At 38.8% G+C, this 21,676-nt stretch overlaps 1 protein-coding gene across 1 annotated transcript; it reads right to left on the minus strand.

Moving 5' to 3' along the window:
• Positions 1-232: 232 nt before the first annotated feature.
• NGR-A22 (neuropeptide receptor A22) lies at positions 233-11,766 on the minus strand. The gene is made up of 6 exons (XM_028170201.2): positions 11,123-11,766; positions 10,597-10,795; positions 9,859-9,927; positions 9,619-9,777; positions 1,457-1,544; positions 233-702 (listed from the first exon to the last, which is right to left on the minus strand). The coding sequence occupies exons 1-6, from the start codon at positions 11,764-11,766 to the stop codon at positions 518-520; spliced, it is 1,344 nt and encodes a 447-aa protein (XP_028026002.2). The 3' UTR covers positions 233-517.
• Between the last annotated feature and the right edge of the window lie 9,910 nt (positions 11,767-21,676).

Consider the following 21,676-nt stretch of genomic DNA (forward strand, 5'->3'; position numbering starts at 1 on the left):
CGTGTTGAGTGATGCACCGGTGTTCGAATCCCAGGCGGGTACCAATTTTTCTAAGGAAATACGTACTCATCAAATGTTCACGATTGACTTCCACGGTGAAGGAATAACATCGTGTAATAAAAATCGAACCCGCAAAATTATAATTTGCGTAATTACTTGTAGTAGGACCTCTTGTGAGTCCGCACGGGTAGGTACCACCACACTGCCCATTTTTGCCGTGAAGCAGTAATGCGTTTCGGTTTGAAGAGTGGAGCAGCCGTTGCAACTACACTTGAGACCTTGGAACTTACATCTCAAGGTGGGTGGCGCATTTACGCTGTAGATGTCTATGGGCTCCAGTAGCCCCTTAACACCAGGTGGGCTGTGAGCTCGTCCACCAATCTAAGCAATAAAAAAAAAATTCAGGTGCAGTATTTTTTTGGACATGCGATTTTTAGCTTTAAATTAATGTCGCTTAGGGGATGCAAATCTTAATGAAAATAGCTATTAGACAGCGCCTTAACAATCACAAGTACTTTTAGATGATGCGTGAACGAACAGATAGTACTCGCGTCGGTGGTGTGGCTCTGATGCCTTCGACCTTCAGCTGTGGAACAGAGATGCAGTTCGAACATTTGCCACCGTCCGTATGGGGTCCGCTTCGAAGACAACACCTGCATGTTATCCTCCGACGATTCATTGAACCAGTGGTACCAACGATTTCTGAAAATAATTATAATAAAACAAATAACCTAACCTACCCATTATTATTACCGTACCCACTTCTGCTTTCATTAAACTGCTATTTAACATTTCATATTTGAAGGGTTAGGTCATAAGTATGAAAAACAAATCTTCAAAGTTACTCACGAAAAAGTAATTCAGAACCTCCCAATGCTTTAGGAGGAGGAACTTTCGCAGAAAGAGCATTGTAAAAACACATTATAAAAACTGAAATGAGCCATCTCTTGTATTCAACAAAAGATTGCTCATTTGATATTTTAAACAAAGGATACGGAAATTTATATCGTTAGCCAAGAAATTACGAACATAATAATATTAAACAGAATATTATTATGTCGTTCAAAGATTACAGGCCTTGACTCCGAAGTCAAAGACAAAATATTGATAAAACGTTGTTGTTACTATTACTTGTTCGGATTCTAATGTAAATTAACACTTATTTATTTATGAGGAACATTTCAATGACTTAGTGAAATGATTAATTGTTTGTGCACACAATAATTTAACTAATTCGTATGAAATTGCAGTAATAATATGCGTAGGTCGCGAGAATACGTTGATTTCGGATGTAGCCATTGCTATGTACATTACATTTCCCAGATGACTGACTCTGAATGTGTAGTTAATGAAAACATAGAAAAGGTGAAAACGTTTTGACGTTTTTTAAATACCAAACTATTTTATTATTATTTTTTCAATGAAAAGGAATAAGAATGAAAGATGATTAACTCACCCGAGAGAGGTATCCTCTCACACAGACTAGATCGTTGACAGGAACGCTTTGACTCATTCAGCTTCAAGCAAAACAGTCCACTCAATACCTACGAAAAGCATTTTTCATTATTTTTCAAAGTCATGCTCTACAACTTATATGAATAAATATCAACTTGCAAGGAATCTCTTGTGGTTCTCTGAACGAAAGCTCATGAATAAATAAAATTGGCATTGTACATACTCGTTAACGAAATGTGTGAAAAATATGATTGCCTTTCTAATTAAAATGAAGATTAATAAATCTCCTCTTCTGCTTCGAGGTAGAGTTAAAAAAACTAGACTGAACTCAATTTTGATCAGAAACAATCATAATTTGTCTAAGGCATGAGCGGGGAAAAGAAGTCGACGTTACTTCGTGTTCGTTCGCATCTTTCGTCGCCATTAATTTGCCGTTAATCTCTGGAACAAATCCCTGAAATAAATATACTGCACTACCACACAGAGGCTCCTTGTCAATTTAGAGAAGTGTACTATTTCAATATTGGTGCTTACTATTACAAAAAGATTTTTATGGAAAATCAGGACATGCCTATTTACATACGTTCAGTTTGGGTCAATTGTAAGATGTATTTGTTGTTGTGGGAGATTGTATTATCTCAGTGTTGCCAGATGACCCCAATGACAATTTACCCCAACTTTTTTCGAAAACCCCCCAAAATTAGCTTTTTGAAGAAAAAAAAACCCCAAAACAGTTTTTACTTATTTCAAAGAAGAAATAAAAACGAAAAGGATTCTTTTATTTTTTAATCAAGCTCTCTCATAACTTCAACCATCTCTAAGCAATTATTACAATTATATTCACTTTCGTTATTATTATTTAAAGCATTTTCGTTATTATTATTTTCGAAGTTAAAGATATTTAACATATCCGATGTGGGAACAAAATAGCATCTATTTGGCAGTGAAAATCGAATCCTGAGAACCGCTTCGGCAGTTTTTATTGGCATTCGGTTGCGTAATTTGTCCTTTATAATATGGACTTGTGAATAGTATAGTAGACTATAATTATTCTAATAGTAATGGGAATTGTGTTTGTGGATGAATTATCGGTACTCAAAAAACCTCCGAAATTTCTCCCAACTAACCTTTTCCCCCGAACTTCCCCCCAAAAAATCATTCCCCCGAATCTCCCCCTCGAGGTCGAAGGACCCCCGAATTTGCAGGGAATCCCCCCCATCTGGCAACTGTGTATTATATTTTTAAGTTATATCAAAAGGTACCATGAATTACCAATGTCACTTTAAAAAGATTTACACAGACACCGTTTTATAATCGTTGGACTACAGAGTAGACTCATAAGTACCTAGTCAGGTCATAAATTCTGTCACATGTTTAATGTAAAATAATTGAAACAAGTTTATTCATTATGTAACCATTCATATACCAAAATGAACTTAACAAAACATAGATTCTTATGACACTAAAGTTTATTCAAAATGACCTCCGTGATTTTGAATACAGGCCTTCAATCTGCGCGGCCAGTCGTCTATCGCAGCACGAACGAGGTCCATGTCAATATCGGCGGCTGCCTTAATCAAGGATGTCTTGAGTGACTCCAAATTGGGATGAGGCTTTGAGCACGCCTTTTCCTCCAAGTGTTGCCATATCTTGTAATCTAACGGATTCAAATCTACTGGAGGAGGGCCAGTCTTCGTGCCGGATGAAGTCGAATTCACGCGCCGCCAGCCAGTCTTGTGTGCTCTTCGCTCTATGAGCTGGCGCCGAATCTTGTTGGAATACCCAGTGCCTGTTATTGAACATGGTATGAGAAACAGGTTCCACAAGGTTCGTCAGGACTGTATTTTGATACACAACTGCATTCGTTTTTACACCTTTCTCACAAAAATGTACCTCTGTTAAGCCCCAATAAGAAACTCCCAACCATACCATGAGCGAGGATGGAAAATGACCTCGTTGGACACGCGGAATACGGTTGCTCGCTTCTTCACTACTGTGTGCGTACACCTTATCATTTTGTTTGTTGTAGCTCTCTTCTACGGTAAAAATGTTTTCATCCGAAAAAAGAATTTCCCGATATATTTTTCCCGCGTACCGCTTCAACAAAGCGCGGCATCTCTTCAGTCTCAGGTCCATTAGACGAGCATACAAACGATGTCCTGTTTTTCTTCGATATGCCCGAAGCCCTAAGTCTTCATTTAACACCCTTTTCACCGTGGTTCTGCTTAACCCCATCTGAAGGGCCAACAGTTTCTGCTTACGTTTGGGATTTCTTTGAATTCGCGCCTTCACAGCTTTTATCACTGCTGGAGTCCTAACAGACCGAGGGCGACCACTTCTTGACCTGTCATCTACACTAGTCTTCATTGTATCGTTTGATGGTACGATAAACGAATCTTTTGGTTATATTCAAATTTTTCAGTATGTTAAAAATTTCAATTGGCGCGTAACCGCAACGATGCAACGCAATAACTGCAACACGGTCTTCTTTAAGCGTCCACTCCATATTTAAAATTGAGTAAAATTCTAAAACAGTGATTCTCAACCTTTTTTTGTTGCGGCACATATTTAAAGATTTCAAAATTTGTCGGCACACAAAAAAAAAAAAAAAAATTTACTTACTACAACACACTGCATAAATAGTTTATCAAAAAATTTTAATATACGAAATAAACTAAAATATACTGTATTTTTTTTTGTGGATTTAAATATATATCCATGTTTAAAATATTTTTCTTTTCAAATGATGTAATTTAATAATATTAACATTATTATATATTCGCAAAATTTGGCGGCACACTTTTGAAATTTGGCGGCACACAAAAGTGCCGCGGAACAGTGGTTGAGAATCACTGTTCTAAAAGTATACATTTTTATTTTCATGAACAATTCGAAATTCGAATTCAATAAACTTTTTTGTGGCCAGCATTCTAAAAGAAAAGTTTTTACTGTGTGACAATACTTATTACAATAAAATATATATATTAACTATGCCAGATGGTAAATTGTACTGTTGCTAATGTGCATACCTATCCATGCTTTTGTTGCGAACGTTACGTTATGTATAAGAACCGTGTAATTTGATTTTGATTCACTTACATTTTCAAATATACAAAAATCAAGATCACCCGGAAAGAATATTTGTTCCGAACCTAATATTTTTATTCACACCCCAAAACATCAATTTGCGAGTTGTCAACAAATCAGGAAATGTGAAGCGATTTTAGCGTCGCACATTACGAGCACGAGCTCTGAATACATTTTAACAAAATCTAATAAAATATCATTCCCTGTCATCTTTGGCACCAAAAGCAAATGAATTTCCTTTTAAGAGTAATGGAATTCGAAGAACATGATGTTAAATTGAATATTAAATTTCACAACTCAAAAATGTCATTGTTCAAACATCTGTGACTAACTACATTATTAACTCTAAGCTTTCTGTTTTCCTTAACGTAATTTATGTAGATAAAATACCTATGTTTTGTACAAAATTTAGAGATTACCCGCTCATACTTACATCGTTATATTAAGGTTGGATAGGAAAAATAAATTGTATTCTAGCGGTACATTTTGTATGTATAATTATGTAAAAAAAAAGGTTTCGTAACTAAAAAATATATTGAATGCGCATAAAAATTAAGGCTTGCCCATGAAAGTAATCTCGTCTTTATGTTTATATTATATTTCGATTAAATATTTCATATTTAAACTAACAAAGAAACCATAGGTAGGCAGCGGCTTGGCTCTGCCCCTGGCATTGCTGACGTCCATGAGCGACGGTGACCACTTACCATCAGGTGGGCCGTATGCTCGTCTGCCTACAATGGCAATAAAAAAAATAAAAAAAAATCTTCCTAATCATTATTATTCTCATTGATCTAATAATTTTTTGAGATACCTAATTTATGATATCTCAATTAACAAAAACAGATATCTTTATGTAGAGTGTTGTCTTCGATTTTCGCATGTCGTAAACAAAATTGAAACGATTCTTATAATCGAATCTCGCTTTTTATGTTGGCATAATATTTTGAAAGTTTTGAAATACCTCACGGCTATAGTCACGGTCATCCATGTATAATAACAATAATGGTGTATATTTATTTCTTTAAGTATATCGATCTCCCGGTCGTGGACGGGCTCCCGGTGCGCATTCTGTATTGCTGTGGGTTCCGTCTGTAGGGGAGTTACTGGATTTCCACTGGGCGGATAACGGTATCCGCCACCTACGGACGCGGTCCATACTTCTGGGCATCCCAGGAGCACCGCCCGGTTTCTCTCGTCGTTTTCATGGCGAAAGAGACTGGGCGACGCGGACTAAAACCAGCAGGGAGTACCGGGCTCTCCGCACCCTTCACCTATTTGAAGGCTATTTCTTCCGGGGGTGTTCTTCCTTATTATTTTGAGTTTGTTTTTACTGTCTTTTTGTTGGCTTTAATTTTGTTTTCGTTTGTTTTGAGTATGTTTGTCTTCTTCGTTGTTTTTGAAGTGAAACTTCTTTAGGCGCGTTGAGAGTAAAATTTAACTCGCGACAATTTCGTTACGGCTAGTAAGAAAAGATACAATTTAGGGTGAGCGAAAGTGAGAAAATAGACAGTGTCTCGCGAACCGCTCGACTGACAAGAGTGAAAAGACAAAGCGAGGTAGGTCGTTTCTCTTAAGTACAGCATTCTCTGTTACAAAAGATATTTGATTTAAGGATAAAAAATGAAGAAAACCACGATATTACACACCGCCAAAAGAAGTTTCACTTCTTTCACGTGTACCAATTTGCATGCGCACCAAATTTTTTTTCAACCCCTTTTCTTTTTCCTTCATCATACTCTCAAGCTCCGACGCCTGGTGAGGAGATTAGTGGCTGGTGGGTGACCAGACCCAAGGGCGTCCCAGGGGATCGCACGTGTACCGGGATGAAAAAGAGGTAAAGGCGGACCTGCTAGTTGAGAAGCTGCGGGAGATTGTGCTCACTAAACATACTCATAAAAAAACAATTTAACTGTTTTTTAATTTTTAAATAAACTACTACTAATTGAATAAGAACTGTCTGATGAACTCATCTTTGTTTAATACTTCACTATTAAATTTTATTGCCTTTTATTTCACTTTTACACAAAACACAATATTGCAAATTACCCGAGCACAACAATGGCGGAGAATTTTAGGTGCGTGAGAGCAGACGTAGACACTAACGCGCATGCGCACTTGTCAGTACCCAAGGAGGTAATGGTTACACTTTCTTCCCTGTACAGCGGGAGGAAAAGTCAGACTTTTTTCCTTGTACAGCAGGAGGAAAACCAAACTTTCGGCGTAGGTAGGAGAAAAAAAACATTTCTCTATTGTAGTAAATTTAATCCATTAAATTTCAATAAGCCGAATACCAGCCAAACCTCAATATTTGTTCACGCAAATGTTTTGTATGTATTTGTCGAAACGCGATTACGAGTGTGAATCAAGCGTCTGATAATTTAATATGCAAATTGATGACATTGTTTCACGTTTATATTTGTATTATTAGAGAATATCATAAATTTTATGTTATCGATTTTGGTAGACCGATTTTGTTTTGTTTTAGAATGATCAACACCGATTACTATAGAGTAATTTTTTATTTCCAGATCGACGGTCACTGTTACAAAAAATTTTGGTCTGCAAAAATTCAAACTTAATGTGAACCACTGAAAATGTCACACGAATAATGGGGATAGCGTGTATTATAAATGACCATTCTTTCCAGCATTTTGATTTATGGAAGAGAAGTTGCTGACTTATGGCCTCAATGTTCTGATGTAGTGAAATAATTTATTTTATTAATTACGTACCATAAGAGCAGACGATGAGTGGGTACTAAAATATAGAATTAATCCTAAAAGTATATACGAACGTAATAACTAATATATGAAATAACATAGGTTTGAATTTGTGCTCCATACAGCAAGTACCTACAATCTTTGGCCGATGTTCGGTAACGGAGAGCTGCTTCTGTTTTAATTCCAGCCATCCTTTTATCTACTAATTTGTAAGTTTTCAATGTGGCTTAGATATTTAGGAAAAAGTACGCCTTGAGTTTCTTAGTAACTCCCCCCGTCCGCGAGATGTTGGAATAGCCTTAGGCTACCAGCGAATAGGTAGAGGGAGACAAACATACTGATTCTTCTCAGTGGTAAAACTGCATTCTGAATCAATAATAAGGTAACAATCATTATAAAAGTGCACGTGAAAGAATCCCATTCTCACGGATCGTTTGGAACCTCTGGGTCTACGGAGGGACTTCGGTTCCCTCTGTATTTTGTACCGTATGTTCCATGGGGAGTGCTCTGCTCTGAGGAATTGTTCGAGATGATACCGACATCTCGTTTTTACCATCGCACCGCCCGCAACCGGAGTAAAGTTCATCCATACTACCTGGAGCCACTGCGGTCATCCAGAGTGCGTTTCCAGAGGTCTTTTTTGCCACGTACCATCCGGCTATGGAATGAGCTCCCCTCCACGATGTTTCCCGACACTGCATGCCAATTTCCACTAATTGATAATATGGCAATTAGGTATCAGAGAATATTGTTTTGTGTTCTACTGCAGTATTAATTTTAACGAGTTCTCTGAATTAGTGCCTTAGTAAAACTAAATTTGATGTTGATGCATTTTTTTTTCCTACATATGCTGATAGCCTTGAGAGGCTATTTCAGCGTAACCTTAATTAGTAGGTGAGCTCGCGGGGCTCAAACCTGACGACGTTGCTTCGCAGAATCTACCACCGGAGCGGAAGCGCGACCCACTGAGAAGATCCGGCGAGAAACTCAGTGGGCTGTGTCTATGGATTAATTCACTCGTCGAGCCCTACGTCGCGAGCGACGGGTTCGACGAGGACGGTGACCGGTGGTTTTTGATACCTAAAAGCACCGTTAATGGATCGGGAGTATCCGTAATTACGTGTTTGGAGTTTAATGAGTGACGACGAAGAGACGAACATTTTAAACGCAGGTAAGGATAGCAGGAGCGGTTCATTATTAGATAAATATGAGGCATGGATAGAGGTTGGAGGGAACGGGAAAATAGTTACACAAAAGTTTGACTTTTACGAGTATACTCGTATTAGTAGCGCTGTTATACCCTACCTAAAAAGTTCAGTTTTGTACCCAAAATATTTAATTCATACCGGTACCATGTTCATATAATTATGTTCGTGTAAACTACTCTACATATTTGAGCTCACGTAAGATATTTTCAAAATTTAATTATTTTAAAAGAAATAATTAGTACCTACGTGCATATAAGTAGATAATAAATATTATATATAATCGTACAACCAGAATGATATAGCCAGATTAGTGGCTTAAACGCTTTGAAATGAATAGTCCAAAATTATATTTTTTTTAAAACCAAAATTATGACTTCAAAGTATTTAAGAATAAGATCATAGCGCCTTTTGGAGTACAAATGGTAAAACATAACGAGAAAGTGTGTCTCAGAGTAAGCAGTGAATATCCATATTCGAGTCTTAAAATTCGAAGCAAACTAACAATTTCGTAAAGTTTTTTGTTATAGGCAAGAATATCCCATATTTCGATGTATGTTTAACGTATCTTGCCCAGAGCAGTTATCTTTCAAAATTTCATTTGTGTTTATAAGTTAAAGGGCCTATTTTGATATCAAAACCTTTTTTGTTCAATTATTGACATATAGAAAGCAGCCATTTAGTAAGTTCGATTTAAATGTAAATGTGAATGCGAATGACGTGTCACTGGCTGATCGGCGCTGGTTTTTTTTATAATTCGAACCAACCTAATTTTATTCCAAATTCCAATTGTTGTGGCACGTTGAGATGTTGATATAGGACCAAATTGAAATTACCAGTTTCAGCTTTTTCTCATTTTGAAATGCTGTTTTAAAATTTTGCAAGAAACCTTAGGTTCTCCCTTATTTTGGCAAAGGTGCTTTTTTTGATGAAATGCTGTACTTTTGGTCTGTTGCTATAATTATAGTTCTGTTTTGTCAACAACGTTTTCATTGAAGGTTTAACAAAATAGTAGCCAAAAATAAAATAGTGTCCGACATATCCTGGCCGGTTACTCTCGTGGCAGGGTATCTATATATTTAGATTGCCCAGAATAAAAAAAGGGTAAGATAGTGTGTGTGGGTGTGTGTTCGTGTGTGTGTGTGTACCTGTTTAAACCCATGTCGATATTTTGCGTTCATATAGCAGTATATTAATGGGTTGTAGCAGGAATGTGACATAGCCAGCCAATGGCTCGCGAACCAAACGTAGGGCATTCCCGGCCAAACTGCCCAATCTTCATCTCCCTCGTGCAATGTCCATAGGACCTAGCGAAACAAATGAGATATACTCGTACAACATCTCTCCCCTTACTATACTAGTACAATTAAGAAACAAATGCTACTTACAATAAAGATATTGAGCGGTAACCAGCAAACTACAAACACCGCCACTACTGTGACCATCATTTTGATCATCTGCAATAAAAAACGTTGTTATGAACCGTCTCAACTAATTTGTATCATCGATATAATGAAATAGGTGAAAAGTTCACATAGATATTAACTATAAGTTTCGTATTAGTTAGTCGGTGTTAGAATCCTATTTCGACCGCGTTCCACCGTCGTGCAACTATATAGTAGGTATCACCCATGTGTCAAGGTGAACGAAACGCAAGTTGACTATCGGTTTGGGCAAGCGCCAGTAGGGACATATAAAAATTGAAATTATTTAAGATTTTTTTGAGTCCGCACGGGTAGATACCACCACCCCGCATATTTCTGCCGTGAAGCAGTAATGCGTTTCGGTTTGAAGGGTGGGGCAGCCGTTGTAACTATACTGAGACCTTAGAACTTATATCTCAAGGTGGGTGGCGCATTTACGTTGCAGATGTCTATGAGCTCCAGTGACCACTTAACACCAAGTGGACTGTAAGCACGTCCACCCATCTAAGCAATAAATAAAAAAACTCGCCACGGAACATGCGGTACAAAATACACTGAGATCCTCCATAGACCCAGAGTTTCCATGTCCATAACTTTAATGATTCGCTTTTTTATTTATTTCAATATAATTAATTTAATTTCAAAAACGTTCAATTATTATTATACTAATATCTATTCAAAAAAATTCACGTTAATACTTACTTTCCTTTTGGAGAGTTGCAACCGCGAGTCCCGACCACTTTCTGCTTCTCCAGGAGGTCGACCGCCCCATACAAAATGCGCTATTCGCCCGTACGTGTAAACAAGAGCGGTCAATGGCAAAGTAAATTGCAGTGTCAATAAAGCAAACGTATAATGCTCGCTTTGTTTTCCATCGGCCCACTGTTCGCTGCAGATGTCGCTAAAACATGAACGTTTTGTAGCTTAAAATATGAAAACAAATGATAATTTTGATACGTGAAATTCATACTGAATAATTTTTTTTATTTATTGTTAACATAGAAGCAGAAACACAATCATAATTTTCATCTGTGCTTGAACTAGTTGATAAAACCTGTATCTCAAGCAGAGGTGCTCCTCGTGCAAAGAATAAAACAGCTTACTTCAAATACACAAAAATAGAAAATCAATAGAAAAAAAATTTACTGAAATATCTGACATCTGAGATCATCTGACATCATGTAACTGAAACTGAAATCAATACATACATGATAAATATAAAACTTACACTTTACAAGCCTCATGCCAAGGCGAAGGTCGCTGTAGCTGAGAAACTATAGGAATCGGCGCTGCCGTTATAATGGCTCCTCCCCAAACAGCAGCGACGACCATTTTAGCTGCACCTTTCCCAAGTCGAGGCTTTAATGGCCGCATTATAACTATGTATCTGTCAATGGATATGGCGAGTAGCGTGTATGCGCTGACTAGTACTGAAACCGCTTGTGAGAAGTTTACAACTTTGCACATAACCGCACCAAAGGGCCAATACCGCAGCACAAGCATTGACACGAAAGAAAACGGCACACAGAACAACGTCATCAGGATATCTCCGACTGCCAGGTTTACTATAAAATAATTCGTGACAGTCTTCATACGAGGAGATGTGTGAACAATGAAACATACTAATCCATTTCCCAAAAGGGCGACTAAAAACACTGCACTATACATGAAATATACACAAATTTGAAAAACAGGAGAAGATAGGAAGTCTTCCGAGGATGATTCATATATGCAAAAAAGTTCATGAGAAGGCCAGGTATCGTTATATGCAGACTGGTTAAATATAGTGTCGTTTCGGTGGTGGACATTGGCGGCGTATGTGGCTTTATAATTGATGTCATTTGATAGTTCTTCGGATTGATCCATACTCATAGATACAGCCGACGATTTCACACCATCTCTAGTAACACTTCGTATGTTGCAATCGATACCTGAAACAAAATACAAACTTCAAAATACTTAGTCAAACTGAAACTGATAAAAATAAAAATTCATAACCTTAACTACATAACTATATTAATGTAATCTTATGCATTTTTCTACAAAAAAAGAGTTGAAACATTGTTTTATGAAAATCGTTCCCGTAGTTGCTGCGAACTTTTCTCGGTATCCACCGTAATTTCACCGTAGTTTCAGTAGTAGAGACAAATAAACTAATTACAAGTTGCCATTTAAACCAAAATATTTTCTAACAATGATATTGATAATTTAATTAAAAAGTCATCAGAATTTTAATGATTATGGAAAGAAAAATGAGACTAAATCATTATTTCAGGCATTTTTTTTTTATATTTTAAATATTTATTTGTTATACTTTTTAAATCATTTATCATCAAGCTTAATTATAATGAAATAAGTTCTTGAAGTAGGTATAATAAAGCTAATTTTATTGTATGTATTTTAAGTTATTAAGCCAAAAATATCAATGTCAAGACATTTCATGTTACATTAATTTAGTGTAACTTTTGTAATCATATATATCGGCGTAACCCTACTATTTAGTTAACTAAGATGGTTAGAGTTAACTGTTTCCTCGATGTTAAAATTGTTGGATAGCTAGTATAAGTCCAACATGTTCAGCAATCGTTTAAGTTTAATTCACGAAAATTAATGAAATCTAATAATATATAAAGTTCTCATGTCACGGTGTGCGTGATTGAACTCCTCCGAAACGGCTAGACCGATTTTCGTGAATCTTAGCGTGCATATTGGTCAGGGTTGAGAATGGAACAACATCTATTTTTCGTCCCCCCAAATGTTAAGGGTGGTCCACCCCTAAATTTTATTTTTATTTTTTAGACAAATTTTTTTGTTTTTATTTTTTTATAATACAGCATACAAAAATACATACAACCCAAAATTTTCACCCCTCTACGATCAACCCCTATTTTTTATTTGCTAATTAAAAACTTTGAATTTTTTTGCAAGAATTTTGTTTTTATTTTGTCATGAATTAATATAAAAAATCTGATGTTACTCTCAATTTTCACTCTTATACGATCAACCCCTATTTTTCCATCCCGATTTGAATTTTTTTTATTCCATGCACAGATCCACAATAAGGTTGCAAGATGGTAATCAAATATTATAATTGTAGTACGATAAATTCTTATTCAGAGTTTATAATTTCAAGTTCCTTTAATTATAATTTTTTTTAAATGAATTTAAAAATTTGTTCTCCCGCCCTCGCCCGTCGACTACTGATCAACTATCAATCGATCAGCTATCCCCGCCAGGTGTCAAAACTCATCCAGCAAAAACATCACGTAGTAGGGATGAGGACGAAGCCGGTCTCCTGTACTATACATTTTTCAGCCATTTTTTTTTGTTTTTTTTTTTGTGTATCAATCGTAGCAGTGACTGTTATACCTATTATTTTAATTTTTCTGTGCAACTCTCATGTTAATTTTACTGTCATCGTAAAATTATCAATAATTTCCAGTGCAATAATTATTTATTTACAATTTATTAATCTGACAAAGACAGTTTTAACTCTCAGTTAATTAAGTAATCTCATGTAAATAAACACGTGTTGTAAGCTCCCGCCAATAACGGCCATTACCGTACCTGTATATATTGTACTTAACATTTTTTGGAAATTGTTTTAAATCAAAATGAAAACGTGTACGTGGTTAATAAATCAAAACGAAGACGTATACGTGGTTAATAGAAATAACATACATGGCAAAACAACGTTTGCCGAGTCAGCTAGTAACTTAAATTAATATAAATATTACTATAATATAAATACGAATTACTTTTGTGGCTCAACGCCTCTCACATATCGAGGCGTCAGTGTGCCGTATCTCGCTGACGGGACACCAGCCGATCGTCATCGCATCCGTTTATCTCCCCCCGGACAAGCCCCTTCTGAGCAGTGACATCGAGTCACTGTTCGGCATGGGAGACTCCGTCATCCTGGCAGGCGATTTAAATTGCCACCACACTAGGTGGAACTGCCATCGTACTAACGTTAACGGTAGGCGTCTCGACGCGTTTATAGACGACCTCACCTTTGAAATAGTCGGTCCCCCAACTCCAACATGTTATCCGTATAACATCGCGCTCCGTCCGAGCACTATAGACCTGGCATTGCTTAGGAACGTAACTCTGCGCTTGCGTTCCATCGAAGCAATGTCAGAGCTCGACTCAGACCACCGACCTGTCGTTATGCAGCTCGGTCGCCCCCACAACCCAGTCACTGTTACGAGGACCATGGTGGATTGGAATAAGCTGGGCACGTGCCTAGCCGACATCGCTCCGCCAATCCTCCCTTACGGCCCGGATTCGAATCTATCCCCCGAGGACACCGTCGAATCCATAAACATCATTACCGATCACATATCTTCCGCGATCATTAGATCTTCTAAAGAAGTCGATGTGGAGGACAGCTTCCACCGCATCAGACTGTCCCCCGATCTTAGGAATCTCTTAAGAGTTAGGAACGCGGCAATCCGGGCCTACGATCGTCTTCCCACGCATTCAAACCGGATTCGGATGCGTCGTCTACAACGCGAAGTCCACTCCCGCTTAAGCGACGCGCGTAACGATAATTGGCATAGTTATTTAGAACAACTCGCGCCCTCCCACCAAGCATACTGGCGACTAGCTAGGACTCTCAAATCCGAAACTACCGCTACTATGCCTCCCCTCGTACGCCCTTCAGGCCAACCACCGGCATTCGATGACGATGACAAGGCTGAGCTGCTGGCCGATGCACTGCAAGAGCAGTGCACCACCAGCACTCAACACGCGGACCCCGAACACACCGAGTTAGTCGACAGGGAGGTCGAGCGCAGAGCTTCCCTGCCGCCCTCGGACGCGTTACCCCCCATTACCACTGACGAAGTTAGAGACGCGATCCACAACCTACAACCTAGGAAGGCACCCGGCTCCGACGGCATCCACAACCGCGCGCTTAAACTCTTGCCAGTCCAACTGATAGCAATGTTGGCTACAATTTTAAATGCCGCTATGACGCACTGCATCTTTCCCGCGGTGTGGAAAGAAGCGGACGTTATCGGTATACATAAGCCGGGCAAACCGACAAACGAAACTTCTAGTTACCGTCCGATTAGTCTCCTCTCGACGATAGGAAAAATTTACGAACGGCTCCTTAGGAAACGCCTCTGGGATTTTGTTACCGCGAACAAAATTCTCATAGACGAACAGTTCGGATTCCGCTCAAAACACTCGTGCGTACAACAAGTGCACCGCCTCACGGAGCACATTCTGATAGGACTAAATAGGCGAAAACAAATCCCGACCGGCGCCCTCTTCTTCGACATCGCGAAGGCGTTCGACAAACTCTGGCACAACGGTTTAATTTATAAACTGTACAACATGGGAGTGCCAGACAGACTCGTGCTCATCATACGAGACTTCTTGTCGAACCGTTCGTTTCGATATCGAGTAGAGGGAACTCGTTCTCGTCCCCGTCAACTGACCGCCGGAGTCCCGCAAGGCTCCGCGCTCTCCCCGTTATTATTTAGTTTGTATATCAATGATATACCCCGGTCTCCGGAGACCCATCTAGCGCTCTTCGCCGATGACACGGCTATCTACTACTCGTGTAGGAAGATGTCGCTGCTTCATCGGCGACTCCAGATCGCAGTAGCCACCATGGGACAGTGGTTCCGGAAGTGGCGAATAGACATCAACCCCACGAAAAGCGCAGCGGTGCTCTTCAAAAGGGGTCGCCCTCCGAACATCACTTCGAGCATCCCACTCCGTAGTAGGCGCGCAAACACCTCCGCCGTTAGTCCCATCACTCTCTTTGGCCAGCCCATTCCGTGGGTCTCGAAGGTCAAATATCTAGGCGTCACCCTCGACAGAGGGATGACATTCCGTCCCCATATAAAAACGGTACGCGACCGCGCCGCGTTTATTCTAGGACGACTCTATCCAATGCTTTGTAGTCGAAGCAAACTGTCCCTCCGTAATAAGGTAACTCTCTACAAAACTTGTATACGCCCCGTCATGACGTATGCAAGCGTAGTGTTCGCTCACGCAGCCCGCACCAACTTGAAATCCCTTCAGGTTATTCAATCACGATTCTGCAGGATAGCCGTCGGAGCGCCTTGGTTCCTTAGGAATGTGGATCTCCACGACGACCTGGAGCTCGGCTCCCTTAGTAAGTATCTACAGTCGGCATCGCTGCGCCATTTTGAGAAGGCGGCACGACATGAGAACCCTCTCATCGTAGCCGCTGGAAATTACATACCCGACCCAGTAGACCGAATGGTAAACCGTCGACGTCGCCCAAAGCACGTCATTACGGATCCTCCTGATCCATTAACGGTGCTTTTAGGCACCACAAGCACCGGTCACCGTCCTCGTCGAACCCGTCGCTTGCGACGAAGGGTTCGACGAGCGAACTAACCCATAGACACAGCCCACTGAGTTTCTCGCCGGATCTTCTCAGTGGGTCGCGTTTCCGATCCGGTGGTAGATTCTGCGAAGCACTGCTCTTGCTAGGGTCAGTGTTAGCAACTCTCCGGTTGAGCCCGCGAGCTCACCTACTAACGTTAGGGCGAAGCTGAAATAGCCTCTCAAGGCTATCAGCATAGGTAGGAAAAAAAAAAAAAAAAAAAGGCTCAACGCATTCCGGCTCGAGCAGCCAAACGAGGCGGAGCTCTCCATTGTTATCGTTGTACACTTGGAATGTAACAAGTGGAATTCATTGGAAAAGTGAGTCTTAATTACTGTCACTCTGGAAGACAATGATCATGTTGGCGTCAGTGATACTGACGTATTATAATTAAATCTATTGTTTAAATAAACTTTGTTTTTTTGCAACCTCCAGCTGTAACAACTGTAATTGACTTTTAAATGATTCTGGAAAACTATAGTTTTGAATAGCTTCCAATAAGGGTGAAATAAGCCTGAATAAGTTAAATATTCAAAAAAAATCGAGACAAGGTAATAAAAAGTAATAGCTATTATCATTTTCGATTTCCTAGATCAAGACTGATCAATTGTTTTTCTCAGTCGGGTCAAACGGACGATTAATAAGCTTACAGGGTCACTCAGAATCACTATTTTAGTTGCTTTCAGTAAAACACATACCGCCAACGTGTGGATAAAAAGCCGGCGACTTCCTAGTGACTAAATGAACAGTGCTATTGTTTGTAGAAGTGAAATTAATAAAATTACGATTACTAAACATTCAACAAACAACACCAGAGTGTGATGAAAGTAACTCTAGTTCCTAACGTTAGCTCAAGCGTCATAATATATTGAATAAAGAACCAAGTGTATACTGTAATATTATAATATACTGTAATCGAGATGAAACTCGAAACAAAAAACTGGCCAATTTACAACCCTTTGTTTGGCTTACTTAATTAATGAAGTTACTTGTTGAAATTACTAATAATATCACTCTTCACATTAGAAACTTCATCCAAAAAGTTTTCTTTTTATGAAGGATGGATTACTGTTGGGAGGCCGGAGGCCTTTCAATAAAGTAATTTTCTTTCAATGCTTTACAAAAATAACCTTTTCGATTCTATATTAACTTGCTGCTATAGTGCGGTTAATTCGCACGGGTAGTTAGCATTGTTCTTTTTTTTAGAATTGAGAGATTACTGTTGGCCAAGAGACCTTTTCAGTTCCACCAGTATAGGTGGGCAAGCAAGGGCTCAGCCAACACGACTCGCTGAGAAGATCCAGCGAGAAACTCAGCGGGCTGATGTTGGGTTGCACGTCGAACTCTTTGCCGAGCTATATAGGCCCATTACATGTGTCTCTTCATTGACAAATTCATTTGGTTTTCTCTTTTTAGACCCGACGAGGACCGGTCTGAATATATCCTTCAATCGATACATTTAGGTAAGATGTTTTTATTTTTAAGCCAGCAGGCTCCCAGATCTCTATTTATAAATAATTTTATTTCTAAGTCACAACATTGCTCAATCAACTTTGAAAGTGGATAAGCTCGTATCGACCACTGAAGTATGAAACTTTAAAGGTCTATGGTATCGACCTATCTGACAAGCTAACTAACGTTTTTTGATATTATGTCAATTTGTATTTCAACATATCCTGAGAGGCTTTAGATAAGTTTGATTATAATTTGAAATTCCAGATCGGACAATTATAGGTGGCTTTCATTAATGTTAGCCATAAGATGATTTTGTTCTAAGAAATCCTTTAGTATTTGAGAAATTAAGCTGAGACTAGTTTCCCATAATTATTTCTTTATTTATTATTTCTCCCGAGTATTTGCAAATGACGTGTCTATTGAGCAGAGCCTCTTGACAAAGCTGTAAAGTAAAGATGGACGTTACACGTTACACGTCCATCTTCGGTATATAAGGCCAAAGTGCTACGGGAGATAGAATTATTCTTTGGGTAGTTATACACCTCGATATCTAATGAGCCTGCAGACTTGGTCACAGACCCTAGAGCCAAGTTAACCCGACACTATACCGAGGATATCACGGACATCAGCCTGTACGAAATAAGAATGGCCCTCAAACAGCTCAAGAACAACAAGGCGCCGGGCGAGGATGGAATCACCACAGAGCTTTTGAAAGCGGGCGGGACGCCGGTACTGAAAGTCCTTCAGAAGCTGTTTAATTCCTCCTTGCTCAAAGGGAAAACGTCAAAGGCATGGAACAGGGGTGTTGTAGTTTTGTTTTTCAAAAAAGGCGACAATTCCTTACTGAAGAACTACAGGCCCATAACACTGCTGAGCCAAGTCTATAAGCTGTTCTCGAGAGTCATCACGAACCGTCTCGAACGCAGTCTTGATGATTTTCAGCCTATCGAACAAGCCGGTTTTCGAAAAGGCTTTAGCACCATAGACCACATACATACGCTGCGGTAGATTATATAAAAGACCGAAGAGTATAATCGGCCCCTATGTGTGGCGTTTGTTGTTGAAAAGGCCTTTGGTTCTGTCGAAACTCGGGCGGTCATTAGATCTCTCCAGCAATGCCATATTGACTATCGGTATGTCGAGGTGTTGAAGTAGTTGTATTTATTATAATGCCACCATGTCAGTCCGAGTACAGGAGCATTGCACGAAGGAAATCTCGTTAAAAAGAGGAGTTCGACAGGGAGATGTCATATCTCCGAAACTATTTACCGCTGCCTTAGAGGATTCCTTCAAGCTTCTGAAATGGCAAGGATTTGACATAAATATAAACGGCGAATACATCACACACCTTCGATTTGCTGACGATATAGTAGTCATGGCTGAGTCGCTGGAAGATTTGGGACAGATGCTTGATGACCTCAATAGAGTTTCTCAACGAATGGGCCTTAAAATTAATATGGATAAAATGAAAATCATGTTCAATGTCCATATTAAGTATACCGCAGTTACTGTTGGGAACTCTACACTTAAAGTTGTTGACGAATATTTATACCTGGGACAGATAGTCCGATTAGGTAAGTCCAACTTCGAGAGAGAGGTCAGTAGACGGATCAAACTCGGCTTGGCAGCGTTCGGTAACTTAAGAAATGTGTTTTCGTCCAAAATCCCTCTGTGCCTGAAGACAAAGGTGTACAACCAATGTGTGTTACCAGTGATGACTTACGGTTCCGAGACGTAGTGCTTCATAAGAGATCTTTTTAGGAAACTTATTTTATTGTTATTTTTTATTATTTTATCGTTTTTTTACACTAACAAAGAATAAAATTCGTTTTTTGAGAAATCGAACACAATGTTTCTGAAAATAAATACGGAATTAATTTTTCTTAATTCTACAGAGCTATCCAATACCTAGAACGAATCTATCGAATATAAACCATAGGCAAAGCTGGAAATTCGTAAAAGCACATTTACTATTGACAATCTATTTTATGTAAATACTGAAATGCTTTGAGGTTTAAATTACTATTTAAAGTAGAGATTTCAAACCAGGCAATTATAACAGAATTACTGACAGCTTTGAAATAAATAGATTCCTTAATCAGTTAAATTAATTACACCTCACTTTATTTCGAGCAGCGGGAAATTGCCTATCTTAAGGCTGATCTAATTGAAATCGTAACCAAAGACGCCTCACCTTCCGGCTGATGCAGGTAGCTCTTATGATATGATTGCCTTACCTGCATCGTATCGGGAGGCACCTAACAACGGAGTGCCATACCTACGACCTGAACACCACGTGAGAAAACAGAAACAGGCTCTGATCTGCCGCTCCTGACCGTTAGTTACGATCTGACGTTGCTACAATGCACATCAACTTCCGCGAGCCCACCATCTCACGACAGAAAGCTCTTTCCATCGACGCCAAGCCGGACGCAAGAGGTTTTATTCATCTCGTAAATCCTCGAAATCGATTTGGAAACAGGTGCAAGGTTTGTGAAACCTACGTGTTGCTCTTAGCGTTTTCATAAGTCATAATAGAGCCGACAACTGCCAATCCGGCGTTCCGCGGTGAAGCGATGATAATATATTGCGTGATCTGACTATATTTGCCCAGCCGACCGGTTCTTAACTCTGTTATGGTACAGAGATCAGTTACACTGGTCTAAAAATGCGTGGAGCTTTGTAGTGGGTTCAACACCTTATTATCAGGTTATAGGGTACTACAACCATTCTGTATGGGATACGTAATAATAATATATCATGTTCTTTTATTATTATTATACTTATATATTGGTGATTGGTCTAAAGTCGGATTCGGACTCAAACTATCACAACCCAAAATTATTTCATCGTATCCCAAAAATTATATTATGTAGATGTACAAATATGTATATATGATGTGGAATATATACATATAAATAGAAGTTACATTTTCACATTTCAATTTACCTTATACTCTAACTAGCGACCCGCCGTCGCTTCGCTTCGGAAACTGTATTTATTATTGAATTCTCCACTATTTAATGGATGTTATTATACATATAAACCTTCCTCTTCAATCACTCTATCTATTAAAAAAAAATCGCATCAAAATCTGTCGCGCAGTTTTAAAGATTTAAGCATACGTAGGGATAGACAGATATAGGGACAGAGGAAGCTACTTTATTTTATACTATGTAGTGATAACCCATTAATTTAGGGTTTTTCTGTTTTCCTATCGAAGGCTTGAGAAGCTATTTCAGCGTAACCTTAATTAGTAGGTGAGCTCACGGTGGCCGGATCGGAAATGCGACCCACTGATAAGATCCGGCGAGAAACTCAGTGGGCTGTGTCTGTAGGATAATTTACTCGTCCAGCTCTTCATCGCCAGCGATGGATTCGTCGAGAACGATGACCGGTGCTTGAGGTACTTAAAAGCACCGTTAGTGGATCGGGAGGATCCGAAGTAACGTGTCAATTTGGGTGATTTGTGTGTTGTAATGGACATATTAAGAGCTAATAAGTATTATATGTTTAGTTGGTAAAATATTAATTTATTATTGAGTATAATTTCAGTGTGATGATTATGGGCAAATTAAAATCAATCGGCTTGAGCAATTTACACCCAAAACGATTGATATTGATGAATAGCTAAGGATATTGTGTCTCAAAATAGCAAATAGAAACCTTTAATCAACTTAAGATCAACTCGAAAATTGTATAATATAACACAAGCCGTTTGTCAATTGATTTATTTTCCAAGGAGGTAATTAATATAAAGGCTCAACCATTCCGATTTATTTACATCGGATTTGTTTACTTGAATTGTAAATGATATCGAGGGGTAAAAGGACATTTGGTTTAAGCGACATTTTTGGAATTTTACATTAGAGCCATTTTAGTTTTAAAATTTGGAAAAGATATCGTAACAAAAAAGCTTTTTCAACTATTTGAATTTGTTAAACTTAATTGAAGTTC

Source organism: Bombyx mandarina, chromosome 09 (genome assembly GCF_030267445.1).
Source record: "Bombyx mandarina strain Sakado chromosome 09, ASM3026744v2".
NCBI lineage: Eukaryota > Metazoa > Arthropoda > Insecta > Lepidoptera > Bombycidae > Bombyx > Bombyx mandarina.